Raw genomic sequence first — 15,703 nt, forward strand, 5'->3', positions numbered from 1 at the left:
TGGTCCTTCAAGCTGCATCTACTTTTAAATCGTCTATCTAAAATCATCCATTAATAAATTGATTGATTCTTTCAAAAATGCACTTTTAATTGTTCTTTAATTTCATTCAATCTATACACTTTGCATTCAGACAATGTCGGTTTGACTGTCGTCGTCAAATCCAAAATTTGTTTTATGACACGTTCTTTAGTGGAAGTTTTCTTAATGGATTTTGTATCCAGCGCCAATAAAGGTCGCAGTTATTGAGAAAAATTCATTCTAAAAACCAGAATATTTGCTAATAACATCGACTTTTAAATCAGTGAATTAGATTTAGATAGATCACTAAAAATTGTCTCTAGAGAGGCCATTAAAAGAATCATCATAGAAGACATGGGGAAATCAGTAGCCCTTAAGTTTTTAGTCAGTTTTTTAAATGGTCTTAGTACAGTCATAAACTTCTCAAAAATCATTTCCTCTTCAGGTGTTAGTAGAGAAATTTTATTATTCATCGATGCGTAAACACATGAAAACTCTTTGACTTTAAAATACGTTCCAGAATACAAAACGTGCTGTTTCACCTAGTTACACATTTTCGTTAAATCTTAGGGGTTTTTGATTAAGCCTTTTTTTGCATATTAGCAAGCTCATCTCGAGCAGAACTCGAATGATGAAAATGATTTTATTATAGCAACCATGACCGTATTTGAGCTTCCATCTATTGTGTCAACACATTTTAAATCTTATGTGAAGTACAATTAATAAAGGTAATGTATTTTTTCATATCAGCACCTGTATCTCTAACTACATATGCCGCTTTTCCATTGGGTATTTCCCATAACGACAAGATTTCTTCAAGTTTATTAGCTATATTTTCTCAGTTGTAGTCATTGAAAATTTCTACTATTAACACAATAATTCTGCTTTATAACTCTTCTCTAATCAATAGTAAAATTTCAGAAATATCAGACCAAAAATCGCAGGTAAATAACGATGTAATGAGTAATTAGAATATTTTCTGGCACTCGAATATTTTCTGGTTAAATTTGCAATATCATTTATCGCAGATAAAAGAAGTGTAGTAGAAGTACGGGGGATACTTTAAATCATAAGATGGACACAAGTGCTCCGAAGTCTCACAAATCCAACCCTTTTCCCAAAATTCAGAAGTCTAAAATACGAGTAAGTCCAGATTTCATTAGAAGTTGATTGACTATAACCTCAAAAATTACTTGTTTTGTTTACGAAAAGACGGGCGCGAGCGAAATGACACTTCAGTTGGATGAGTTCGTATCAACTAAACAACTCTGGGAACTAAATACAAACGGAACGCACCACGAGACTACCACCCAGCAAAAACTGATCTGTTTTATCGTTCCATCACCAAGAAATATTGATTTATGAGTAATGAATAATGATTCAATCGAAGTTTTATTGATGGCAATTTTTAAAGAAAAAAAGATAGAGATAGAGTGTAATCAACAAGAACTATATTATTGTACTTGATTTTACAACAGTTTCATTTGCTTAGAAAAGTTTTAGCTTGATCACAAGCTAAATCAAAAACTACTTTCTATTCGCAGTGTAGAGATTTCCTGAGAAATCTTACAGGATAAAAACATTTCCTTCTTTATAATATCATGTTACTACAAATTAAATATAGATTGTCACTGATAAATTATTTTAATAAAGAAAATTATCATGAAAAATGTGATATAAATTCGAGTGTATTTCATATTGTTTATTTTGTATACCCTGAAATATTCGAGATGAAATTAATATTGATAATATTCATTCTAACTTTCGTTTCTGCCGTGGTAGAATTAGGCGTTTCGGCTAATTTCTTCCACGACATTGAAGAATCCATAAAAAGTGATAATAAATATAAAGAAATCAACGAAAAGTCATCCAACGATATTGATAAAGAATTGGCGCATGATGTCTTCAATCAAGCTTTTCAATTTAACAAAGTACCCGATGCTCGTGTACCAGAAATTGTGAGCCAATATGGATACCCGTTGGAAAGCTATTACATCACGACCAAAGATGGTTACATCCTTAATATATTCAGGTAATTTTATTATTTCATTCACCATCAAATAGGCATAAAGACTAGAACTTTCTAAACACAAAATATATTAACTCTTGCTAATGGTATGCAAGTAGATCGATTTTCAATTATCAATATATTTAAAAAAAGGGCTGTAGCTTCATAGAAATTGAACGCTCATCATATAGCCCTGATCTGGCCCAGTCAGATTATTTTTTGTGCGCAAAGTTGAAGGTTAAATTTAAGTGGTAAAATATTTAACAGCGACGATGAAATGAAACGGGCGGTTTATAAACATTTTGACTCTAAAGATGCATCATATTTTAATAGTGACATTGAAGACGTCAGACGTTCTAAAATAGTGTGGAATTTTTTTGATTTGTTAACTTTCTTAAAAATAACTCAGTAATTCTTTGTCTCTCTTAAAATGAAGAATTATTTGAGAAAAGCAAATTGTTTTCTTTCAGCCTTGATGCTAACAATTCTAAAGTTTGTTTATAAAGATTTTACACGATTTACAAACTCAATTGGGAGTCTCATTTTCATCCAAGAACATTCCAGAAGATTCAAAATAGGTATTTCTCTGTTACAACTTTTTTACAATCTTTAAATCATCGCATATAGGGTTGCCAGGTCGCTAAATCTAATATCCGAACAGACCAGCCAGTTTTTTCCGTAGAAATGCCAGACACTCTACATCAACGGCTCTCAGCCTTTTTTAGTGACGGAATCCTTTTGGAAAGCGAAATACTTGACGGAACCCTACAATAAAACAATAGTCTCTAAAAGTATATTCTTTATTAATAAGCATAATAACTTACTTACATAACAAGTATAATAATAGAAATAGAAGATATTAAAAAAGAAAAAAAATAACTAATGGGAGGTGTGAAACTGTTTTTTATTTTTCATTAATTGGTTGATATCAGGTTTGATAGAAGACAGATGAAGTCTCATATCAGGTTCGGCGTCCAGTCTATTCCGGTACTTTGTTTTCGTGGCTGCATAGGTTGAGAATCCTGTTTCGCACAAATATGTTGTTGGAAATGGAAGAAGAATATTCAGAGCCATTTTGGCAAGCATTGGGTATTCATCACGGATTCTGCACCATACATACATCATACAAACGGTGTTTCAAATTAAAAGAAGTATCTGAAAGAAACATTTGTAGCTCGACTTTAAGTTCAAATAGTCTTGTTAAAGTTTTACCCCTAGACAGCCATCGCACTTCTGTATGGAGCAGCAGTGTTTTATGTTTGCTACCATAATCTTCACACAATAATGAGAACAATCGGGATTGTAGAGGTCGTGATTTGATAAAATTGATAAATTTTACCGCTTCATCCATTTCTAATTTTAGGTTTGACGGCATTTGCTTCATTGCTAGTATTTGTCTATGCAGGAGACAATGACTGGAACCACAATTAGGTGCTTTTTTTTGTATTCGTGACCCGTCATTGCCTTGGCCCCATTTGTACAAATGTCAATGCAATCGTTCCAACTGAGATTATTTTATTCAAAAAATATATTTATTTTAATAAAATTTCTTCTCCGGTAGTGTTTGTGGGCAACGGTGAACACATAAGTATGTCTTCTTCAAAAGAACTTTCATATCTCACGATAACCAGCAAGATAGCCAAACCAGCGACATCAGTAGATTCATCCATTTGCAAGACGAATCGTGTTTTTTGTAGACGTGTAACTAGCTCCTATTTGACGTAGCTTGCCAGATCATGAATTCGACGTGAAACAGTATCGTTTGATAATGGCACAGTAGAAATTTGCTTTGCAGATTTTTCATCAAGCATACATTTTGTTATGTCTGACACACATGGTAACTAAATATGATGCCTTTGTGACCTTTTCATTGATAGTTTGGGTTACTTGCATCATAGTTTTTTGACTTTCCAATAACTGTTCTTTTTTACGTACAAAAAATTCTCTATTCTTGTCTTTAGACTCGGGGTGTACAGTTTCTAAATGTCGGCGCAACTTGGCAGGTGCCATGGAACTATTAGGAAGCAGTTTACTACATAACATGCAGAGAGGTGAGCCGTTGGAATCAACAAATCCGAAACTGATATATGATTCATCATACTTCCTTTTTTTCGCCTTTGAAACCGTGGAACTTGACGTCGTTGCATCATTATCATCGATAATTGCTGTACACTCCACGCGTACTGCTTTTGAACATTCGGCTTCGTTAGAAGATGTTGTTGCAACACGTTTAACGCCTTTAAGCCAACGTTCCATTCTTCTTTATTAATAATTACTTGTCAGGGTGGTGGGGTCAAATTAACGCACGATCGTTACTGAGTAGAAGAGTTTAGTCCAAAGAAGATATGTATAAAACATATACAATCAGAATACTGCAGTAGAACAAAAAAAACTTTTCTAGCAAATAGGTACTTATCGCTCCGAACGCTAATCGTCGACTGACTCGAGTGTCGAAGCGCGATGGTCGCTTTTATAGTCTTAGCCTCGATCTCTTAAATATACTCGAGTTGGTGCCTTTGATAAATAAAAAGCCGAAATAAAAATAGAAATACAAAAAATGCGGTGTAAACAATCTCGACTTGTTTTGAAGTTATATAGCCGAAAGTCGCTTGTTTACAACTATAGCGTCTAATCTCAGCGGCGGGTTTTATCAAAGTGACTGCGCGCTCACAAGTAGATATCGGCGGTCGCTTTTCATCAAGACAAAGGCTAAAGCCGCTTGCGGATCTCATCGGTGAGACATAAAGCATAAATAAATCACCTTAAACTTAAGTATTAAGTCTATTCTTTTTATCTAGGCGCGTGCCGTCCTGAATAAATATTTGGGCTACTGTAGAGATATATTTTTTCAATCTTCTGACTCTCGTATTTTGTACAGGGATCGATGTAAGTAAAGAACTTGCAATAGGTTTGCCATAAAGTTTTATTGAAGAGCGGCGTGATGTTAAACTCTCCTCGTAAAATGCACTGTATCAACTTAGAATGAAATTACTTTACTTTGCTGGGTGGCGACTGAGTTCTAAATTCTTACGGAACCCCTACAGGGGTTTCGCGGAACCCTAGGGTTCCGCGGAACACACTTTGAGTATGGCGGCTCTACATTATTGAGGATTTTGTCTCAGTATTTATCGGTACAACAAAAAAATTTCATGTCAAATCAAACTTTTTTATTATTATCATAAATCTTGTTAAATTCTAGTGAAATAAATAAATCGAATGCCAAATCAGTCTTAGATAGGTGGTTTATTATTAATTAGTCAAATAGTCATTAGTCAAAATAATATTCCAGGTACTTTAAGTTAAATAATAAAACAAAAAAAAACTTTTTCTGTTTGAGCTACATAATAAAAATGATGATTTATATTTTTGGTTTTAGTTTATTTCAAAATGTATTTCTAAAAATCCTTACATGTCAAATATTTTAAATCAAATTCTACAACCAACATTTTGGCAACAATGTCAAAATGTAATCTGTTGCGTTCTTTCGTCCATTGCTGATCTATCAAGGAAAAAACTTTTTCAACGTTTGTGTTATGTGCTCAGATAGCAAAGAAATACTGACAAATAGTTAGGAATTCTGGTAAGCCATTTTGACTTATCATGGATCAACGTTCTCTTTGTTAGTTTTCAAGAAACTCTTCAGATTTTGCAGGCGAGACTGGCTCTGGTGTAGACAAAGTGTATGGTAAGAATGTAGCAATTGTAATAGGCCGAGTTAAAAAATTTGATATCTTATTTCATTATTGAAAATTTCAACAACTTGCACTGTACAAAATATTGTAGTAAATATAACCTAAAAAAATTAACCCTTATACTAATGGGGCGCCACCTCTACTTAAAACACTTTTCATATAAACAGTTTGTTCTCTTTCTCTCCAAGCTGGAATTTTTGAAACCGTTGGTGATCTTCCTATTGAATCCACTAATACACCAAAACTCACAATTACACTGTGTGACGCGCGTTTCGATAACCAAGTGTAATTGTCAGTTTTGGTGTTGTGTTAGAGTAAACGTGTTCAGTATACTTCTTTCTACCCTCCATATAATATGAAGTAAAGATTTGTAAAAATGATTGTCGCTTACCTGATAAGCTTGGTTCTAAGGATATGATTGTAATCACAACAACCATTATTTTATCAATAACCCAAATTTCTTATTGTTTATACAAATATTCCCAGGGCGTCTTTCATAACCACCGACACAGACCAAGAGGAGCCCAAAATATGACAATTAAGGACAATTTACTTCTACACCAAGTTCTATCCTCGTAACTTTTTAAATAATATTGCTGAAAACATGACCTTGCTTATCGGAGATTTTCTTGAACATTACAAAGTTTTATAAAAAACTGCGAGAATAAAAATTGTTTTAGAATTAAATTATACACAATATAAGGAAGAAGTTTTCCAAATCAACTGACAAATAGAAAAATTTCTGTGGAATCGACTGGTTCCATCAATTACCATTAATTAGTGACCTTAACAGCAGCATACTGTGTGCCTGTATTTTTAAATTGTATGAAAGGCAAAGAAATTAATTTTTTTCGAAATTTTTTGTCCTATTTTAAAGCCCTATAAATGCTCAGATATATAACTTTGTGTAGAGGTAACTTGTCCTCAATCGTTATATTTTGGACTGCTCTATACGCCTCTGCTCCGTGTTGTTTTTTATACGGGACAATTCACCCTGTTGTCCGGTGTCTTTATAATTATTAACAAAAAATAAAGAAAAATAATATATATTACAGAATGCCTTATGGAAAAACTGGAAGAAGAGAAGGGAAAGTGGTGTTGTTACAGCATGGTCTCTTTTTAGCTGCCAGTGATTACGTGCTTTTTGGACCCCAACAAGGTTTAGCTTATATACTAGCTGATAATGGTTACGATGTTTGGATGATGAATTGCAGAGGAAATATTTATTCAAGAAACCACACGACTTTTGATCCAGATAAGGATAAAGAATTTTGGATGTACAGTTGGCACGAAATAGGCATTTATGATATACCTGCAACTATTGATTTCGTTCTTGCCAAAACCGGAAATGAAAGTTTGTATCACATTGGACATTCTCAAGGTAACAAGAAAAAAAATGTTTATTCATTAAAATATATTGTTTTAAGCTATTTTCACCTGAAAATTTATATCTATACTAAAGGAATGATTCAAAATATTTACAAATAGCGATAATATCAACAAATATCCATTATATTAACTAAAGTCAAGCAACATTTTCAATAATAGTAGCTTTATGCGCATATAATAAATCATTTACACATCGTTTTGTGAGGAAATTCCAAATACAAACAATTTTTCTCCAGTTTCATTGCTTGTCGTGGTCCAAAGTTTTTCTCAGCCTTAGTGTACTCTTCGCTGGTGTAGTCCATCAGTACCCACAGCTAGATGTGAGTCCGAATCTTCTCCTGGTGATGTCATACACGATTTGTCATAACTTCCTCTGGTGTCGGTGTATCTACTAGATCTTAAAGTCCAAAAAAGCTATGACTACTTGCCCCAGGCTCTATAGATCTTGGAATTTTTTTAAATTAATCTTGGGTATGCATTTCCACGTGGTTATTGAGTACAGTACGATGAGAATAAGGATTTCGCGGATTAGCTGGAGTTTTATTGCCAGTTCCAGCTCGAATCACCTACCAAATATTTGGACTTCGTGGTTCAGGTGATTCTTACGATTCCTACGTTGCCTTTACAACCGTCGGTATATCTACTAGATCTTAAATTGCAAAAAAGCTATAAGCGCTTGTCCCAGGCTTTATAGATCTTGGAAATTCTTATAATAAATCTTGGGTATGCATTTTCACGTGGGTAATGAGTAAAACACAATGAAAATAAGGATTTCCCGGATTAGCTGGAGTTTCATTGCCAGTCCCAGTTCGAATCATCTACCAAATATCTGGCCTACGTGGTTCAGGCGATTCTTTCTATTTCGATGTTGTCTTTGCAGCCGTCGGTGTATCTGCTAGATCTTAAAGTCCAAAAAAGCTTTGACCACTTGCTTCAGGCTCTATAGATCCTGGAGATTCTTATAATAAATCTTGGATATGCATTTTCACGTGGTTAATGAGTACAGCACGATGAGAATAAGGATTTCCCGGATAAGTTGGAGTTTCATTGCCAGTTCCAGCTCGAATCACCTACCAAATATTTGGACTTCGTGGTTCAGGTGATTCTTACGATTCCTACGTTGCCTTTACAACCGTCGGTATATCTACTAGATCTTAAAGTGCAAAAAAGCTATGAGCGCTTGTCCCAGGCTTTATAGATCTTGGAAATTCTTATAATAAATCTTGGGTATGCATTTTCACGTGGTTAATGAGTAAAACACAATGAAAATAAGGATTTCCCGGATTAGCTGGAGTTTTATTGCCAGTCCCAGTTCGAATCATCTACCAAATATCTGGCCTACGTGGTTCAGGCGATTCTTTCTATTTCGATGTTGTCTTTGCAGCCGTCGGTGTATCTGCTAGATCTTAAAGTCCAAAAAAGCTTTGACCACTTGCTTCAGGCTCTATAGATCCTGGAGATTCTTATAATAAATCTTGGGTATGCATTTTCACGTGGTTAATGAGTAAAACACGATTAAAAAAAGGATTTCCCGGATTAGCTGGAGTTTTATTGCCAGTCCCAGTTCGAATCATCTACCAAATATCTGGCCTACGTGGTTCAGGCGATTCTTTCTATTTCGATGTTGTCTTTGCAGCCGTCGGTGTATCTGCTAGATCTTAAAGTCCAAAAAAGCTTTGACCACTTGCTTCAGGCTCTATAGATCCTGGAGATTCTTATAATAAATCTTGGATATGCATTTTCACGTGGTTAATGAGTACAGCACGATGAGAATAAGGATTTCCCGGATAAGTTGGAGTTTCATTGCCAGTTCCAGCTCGAATCACCTACCAAATATTTGGACTTCGTGGTTCAGGTGATTCTTACGATTCCTACGTTGCCTTTACAACCGTCGGTATATCTACTAGATCTTAAAGTGCAAAAAAGCTATAAGCGCTTGTCCCAGGCTCTATAGATCTTGGAAATTCTTATAATAAATCTTGGGTATGCATTTTCACGTGGTTAATGAGTAAAACACGATTAAAAAAAGGATTTCCCGGATTAGCTGGAGTTTTATTGCCAGTCCCAGTTCGAATCATCTACCAAATATCTGGCCTACGTGGTTCAGGCGATTCTTTCTATTTCGATGTTGTCTTTGCAGCCGTCGGTGTATCTGCTAGATCTTAAAGTCCAAAAAAGCTTTGACCACTTGCTTCAGGCTCTATAGATCCTGGAGATTCTTATAATAAATCTTGGATATGCATTTTCACGTGGTTAATGAGTACAGCACGATGAGAATAAGGATTTCCCGGATAAGTTGGAGTTTCATTGCCAGTTCCAGCTCGAATCACCTACCAAATATTTGGACTTCGTGGTTCAGGTGATTCTTACGATTCCTACGTTGCCTTTACAACCGTCGGTATATCTACTAGATCTTAAAGTGCAAAAAAGCTATGAGCGCTTGTCCCAGGCTTTATAGATCTTGGAAATTCTTATAATAAATCTTGGGTATGCATTTTCACGTGGTTAATGAGTAAAACACAATGAAAATAAGGATTTCCCGGATTAGCTGGAATTTTATTGCCAGTTCCAGCTCGAATCACCTACCAAATATTTGGACTTCGTGGTTCAGGTGATTCTTACGATTCCTACGTTGCCTTTACAACCGTCGGTATATCTACTAGATCTTAAAGTGCAAAAAAGCTATAAGCGCTTGTCCCAGGCTCTATAGATCTTGGAAATTCTTATAATAAATCTTGGGTATGCATTTTCACGTGGTTAATGAGTAAAACACGATTAAAAAAAGGATTTCCCGGATTAGCTGGAGTTTTATTGCCAGTCCCAGTTCGAATCATCTACCAAATATCTGGCCTACGTGGTTCAGGCGATTCTTTCTATTTCGATGTTGTCTTTGCAGCCGTCGGTGTATCTGCTAGATCTTAAAGTCCAAAAAAGCTTTGACCACTTGCTTCAGGCTCTATAGATCCTGGAGATTCTTATAATAAATCTTGGATATGCATTTTCACGTGGTTAATGAGTACAGCACGATGAGAATAAGGATTTCCCGGATAAGTTGGAGTTTCATTGCCAGTTCCAGCTCGAATCACCTACCAAATATTTGGACTTCGTGGTTCAGGAGATTCTTACGATTCCTACGTTGCCTTTACAACCGTCGGTATATCTACTAGATCTTAAAGTGCAAAAAAGCTATGAGCGCTTGTCCCAGGCTTTATAGATCTTGGAAATTCTTATAATAAATCTTGGGTATGCATTTTCACGTGGTTAATGAGTAAAACACAATGAAAATAAGGATTTCCCGGATTAGCTGGAGTTTTATTGCCAGTCCCAGCTCGAATCACCTACCAAATATTTGGACTTCGTGGTTCAGGTGATTCTTACGATTCCTACGTTGCCTTCACAACCGTCGGTATATCTACTAGATCTTAAAGTGCAAAAAAGCTATAAGCGCTTGTCCCAGGCTCTATAGATCTTGGAAATTCTTATAATAAATCTTGGGTATGCATTTTCACGTGGTTAATGAGTAAAACACGATTAAAAAAAGGATTTCCCGGATTAGCTGGAGTTTTATTGACAGTCCCAGTTCGAATCATCTACCAAATATCTGGCCTACGTGGTTCAGGCGATTCTTTCTATTTCGATGTTGTCTTTGCAGCCGTCGGTGTATCTGCTAGATCTTAAAGTCCAAAAAAGCTTTGACCACTTGCTTCAGGCTCTATAGATCCTGGAGATTCTTATAATAAATCTTGGATATGCATTTTCACGTGGTTAATGAGTACAGCACGATGAGAATAAGGATTTCCCGGATAAGTTGGAGTTTCATTGCCAGTTCCAGCTCGAATCACCTACCAAATATTTGGACTTCGTGGTTCAGGTGATTCTTACGATTCCTACGTTGCCTTTACAACCGTCGGTATATCTACTAGATCTTAAAGTGCAAAAAAGCTATGAGCGCTTGTCCCAGGCTTTATAGATCTTGGAAATTCTTATAATAAATCTTGGGTATGCATTTTCACGTGGTTAATGAGTAAAACACAATGAAAATAAGGATTGCCCGGATTAGCTGGAATTTTATTGCCAGTTCCAGCTCGAATCACCTACCAAATATTTGGACTTCGTGGTTCAGGTGATTCTTACGATTCCTACGTTGCCTTTACAACCGTCGGTATATCTACTAGATCTTAAAGTGCAAAAAAGCTATAAGCGCTTGTCCCAGGCTCTATAGATCTTGGAAATTCTTATAATAAATCTTGGGTATGCATTTTCACGTGGTTAATGAGTAAAACACAATGAAAATAAGGATTTCCCGGATTAGCTGGAGTTTTATTGCCAGTCCCAGTTCGAATCATCTACCAAATATCTGGCCTACGTGGTTCAGGCGATTCTTTCTATTTCGATGTTGTCTTTGCAGCCGTCGGTGTATCTGCTAGATCTTAAAGTCCAAAAAAGCTTTGACCACTTGCTTCAGGCTCTATAGATCCTGGAGATTCTTATAATAAACCTTGGATATGCATTTTCACGTGGTTAATGAGTACAGCACGATGAGAATAAGGATTTCCCGGATAAGTTGGAGTTTCATTGCCAGTTCCAGCTCGAATCACCTACCAAATATTTGGACTTCGTGGTTCAGGTGATTCTTACGATTCCTACGTTGCCTTTACAACCGTCGGTATATCTACTAGATCTTAAAGTGCAAAAAAGCTATGAGCGCTTGTCCCAGGCTTTATAGATCTTGGAAATTCTTATAATAAATCTTGGGTATGCATTTTCACGTGGTTAATGAGTAAAACACAATGAAAATAAGGATTTCCCGGATTAGCTGGAGTTTTATTGCCAGTCCCAGCTCGAATCACCTACCAAATATTTGGACTTCGTGGTTCAGGTGATTCTTACGATTCCTACGTTGCCTTCACAACCGTCGGTATATCTACTAGATCTTAAAGTGCAAAAAAGCTATAAGCGCTTGTCCCAGGCTCTATAGATCTTGGAAATTCTTATAATAAATCTTGGGTATGCATTTTCACGTGGTTAATGAGTAAAACACGATTAAAAAAAGGATTTCCCGGATTAGCTGGAGTTTTATTGACAGTCCCAGTTCGAATCATCTACCAAATATCTGGCCTACGTGGTTCAGGCGATTCTTTCTATTTCGATGTTGTCTTTGCAGCCGTCGGTGTATCTGCTAGATCTTAAAGTCCAAAAAAGCTTTGACCACTTGCTTCAGGCTCTATAGATCCTGGAGATTCTTATAATAAATCTTGGGTATGCATTTTCACGTGGTTAATGAGTAAAACACGATTAAAAAAAGGATTTCCCGGATTAGCTGGAGTTTTATTGCCAGTCCCAGTTCGAATCATCTACCAAATATCTGGCCTACGTGGTTCAGGCGATTCTTTCTATTTCGATGTTGTCTTTGCAGCCGTCGGTGTATCTGCTAGATCTTAAAGTCCAAAAAAGCTTTGACCACTTGCTTCAGGCTCTATAGATCCTGGAGATTCTTATAATAAATCTTGGATATGCATTTTCACGTGGTTAATGAGTACAGCACGATGAGAATAAGGATTTCCCGGATAAGTTGGAGTTTCATTGCCAGTTCCAGCTCGAATCATCCACCAAATATTTGGCGTTCGTGATTCAGGTGATTCTTACGATTTCCACGTTGTCTTTGGATATTTTACTATTTTTCTTTAATCGCACTGCTCGAATCTTCTTTGCTTTGATGTTATCTTCCACGTTGTACACCAGTCGTCGATTTGGTCCGCGGCTTTCTGGATTCTTCATTGTACCATCGCTGGTAAAACATCGAAATATATAGAAGCTTCGACGAATTTACCGGTTGACTTTGTGCCCTACATAAATGTATTTAAAATTGAGGTACAGCGAAAATCAAAAGCAGAGTATTATATACAAACAGTAGCTTATGATACGAGTTTTATTTATTCGTGCTATCTTCACTTATATACTGTTTTTGTTTCCTTATAAAGGTACCACAGCGTTTTATGTAATGGCGTCAATAAAACAGAATTATAACGATAAAATAAAACATCATATATAGTTTAGGACCAACTGCGTTTATGAAACACTTGTACAGTCCTATAATGAGACTAATAGCTCCAACTTCGGCTCTCACGGTTGCAAGTTTGGAACAGCTTGGTCAATATGAATTTATGCCTACTAAAGGATTGATGAGGGATATATCGTCGGGAATGTGTTCAGAAAGTGTGGGAACGGTAAGTACCTTCACGCAAATGATATTTTGACGATAAAATTTGTTCAAAGTTAGTTGAAAACAGTTTCATGAATCAGAAATCTATATTTATAATATTTTCATCGACATTTACAATATTATCAACACATATTGGAAAGTAATCATAGTTTTTTGTTTATGACGGATATCTTCCGACAACGTAACTCCGTGCTTCATAACCAATTGCTGGAGAAAGCTTTAGAGAAGGCGAAGGACCACTTGGACAGATATCTTCATGTCGAAGTAGGGTTCATCCAAGGCAGCGAAATACACACATATTACGACAACCGAACAGCCACGATGAAAAGAGTGTATAGCCACCGAAACTAACCATTAACAAGAAATAAGACCTCCAGGAATCTCCTGTAGAACTGGGGCCCATTGAAAGAATACAACTTCAGAATGTTTGGTTCTTCTATTCCAGTTCCGTCTACTGCTAAGCATTTTCATATGCAACGTCTTGCGGCATGTCCAAGGGTTGCCACGCTTTCCTGTACTATGTGGAGAGGTGGGAGATTTAGAATCACTTCTAGTGCAATTGTTGGGAAAGATTTCATGGCCTAGTTGTACATGAACAAGCCAGTCTTTGTACCTTTGGGAAATTTCCAGACTAGCTCTAGTACCCCGAACCTCTGCATCAAATGTGATGTTGGTTTCAAAATTGCCATGCACATCCTCCGTAGGATTACAACCGCAATTCCTCCCTGTAAAGTTACGCACACCATCAAGGCATCTCTGCGTATTAGAAAGTGTCCATCCAAAATCTTTAAGTTAGAAAAGCGCCACTGTAGCGAGAGGTTAAATTTTGAATGAAACGCGGAACTTAAAACATTAGGAGAGGTAGATAAAAGAGAAATTAAATTTTCGCTTTAAAATGGAGCTATTTTAGAAAATACAGGATAAAGAAAACACTGATCCGTATAAAAATATTAAATATTCTTACAGAGCACAATATTATCATGAGGTTTAATTTCACTGGATAGTTGAGGTGAGTCAAGGGTTTGAATGTCAATAATATATTCTTTCTTTTCAGACAACCCTCGTAAATCCCTCGTATTCACAAAAAGAAAATAATACCTTTATTCTTAAAGCTCAATTTCCTTTATTTTTGATGACTATGTAGAAAATGCGTTCTGAATATATAAAATATTTTATTTGCAGGTAGTTTGCAAGAACTTCATGTTTCTATTAGCCGGCTACAGCCCCCATCAAATCAATGCTTCAGCAATTCCTCTAATCGCAGGCCATTATCCAGCTGGTGCATCTACAAGACAAGTGATGCACTACTGCCAAGAATACAATTCTGGAAAATTCGCTCAATACGATTTCGGTTTAATGAAGAACCTCGTGACTTATCTAAGTCCGACTCCTCCAGATTACGACTTATCTGAAATTTCTACCCCTATCTCACTTATATACAGTTCTAACGATTGGTTGTCCGCTACAGTTGATGTAGATAAACTAGCGGAAAGGTTACCGAATCTTCAAATTAAATATTTGGTACCAATTCCTACTTGGAATCATTTGGATTTCGTATTTGGAAATGACGCTCCCTCAGTTATATACACGAAGATATTGGAAATACTTTCCACCTTCTAAATAATCTTTGTATATTACATGAATTGGAAGTAAAGTTTTTGTCGAGGATTTTTTGTTTTTGTTCTGTTTGGTAGTGGTGTTGTGAATGCTTTTTCGGGAATTAGGATTCCTCGAAGCTCCCAAAATGTGTAGGAAACAATGCACGCGTTTCAGCATGTTTTATCACACGTGGAAAGCTGTGATAGGAGTAGAAGTCTTAGTGTTTGTCATGAGACTTCTAGGTGTTGCAAGAGAAGAAATGGTTTGAGAAAACAGTGAAATCATCGTTCGAATTACTATCGCAGAAGGCAGTGGGAGAAGAGATAGAAAAAAATGTCGAGCAAAGAAGAACTAAGGATATTTTAAAAGTCTCTGGAGATGGTACGTGGAAAAAACGTGGCTTCAAATTATTGTACGGGATTTCAACGCTCACAGGATATTATTCAACGAAAATAAGACTCATACAGAAGAATTCCGTAAGAGGTTTGAGGATCACTAGGATAAGTGTCAAAAAATAAATAAGGTTCGTCGATGCCATGACCGAAATGGTCTCGACTTCTGAAGAAAAATTCGGTGAAAAATATGATAACTACATTAGCAACCGATATTCTAAAACATCAAGGCTATTCTAGATTTTTAACCTTACGGTAATGAGTTACCAGTTGTGAAGAGTGAATGTATTGGTCATGTAGAAATAAGAAAGAGGTTCTAGACTTAGAAATGGGAACAAAGAAAAGAAACTTTCAGGAAGAGGGAAACTAACTGATAAAGTTG

General features: G+C 36.1%; 1 protein-coding gene across 1 annotated transcript; it reads left to right on the forward strand.

The window, feature by feature from the left end:
* Positions 1-1,748: 1,748 nt before the first annotated feature.
* LOC130453210 (lipase 3-like) lies at positions 1,749-14,950 on the forward strand. The gene is given in 5 exon segments (XM_056792834.1): positions 1,749-2,050; positions 6,774-7,099; positions 13,089-13,156; positions 13,158-13,334; positions 14,513-14,950. Coding segments are annotated over 5 exon segments (1,311 nt in total).
* Positions 14,951-15,703: the final 753 nt, after the last annotated feature.

Source organism: Diorhabda sublineata, chromosome 2, assembly GCF_026230105.1.
Source record: "Diorhabda sublineata isolate icDioSubl1.1 chromosome 2, icDioSubl1.1, whole genome shotgun sequence".
Classification (NCBI taxonomy): Eukaryota; Metazoa; Arthropoda; class Insecta; order Coleoptera; family Chrysomelidae; genus Diorhabda; species Diorhabda sublineata.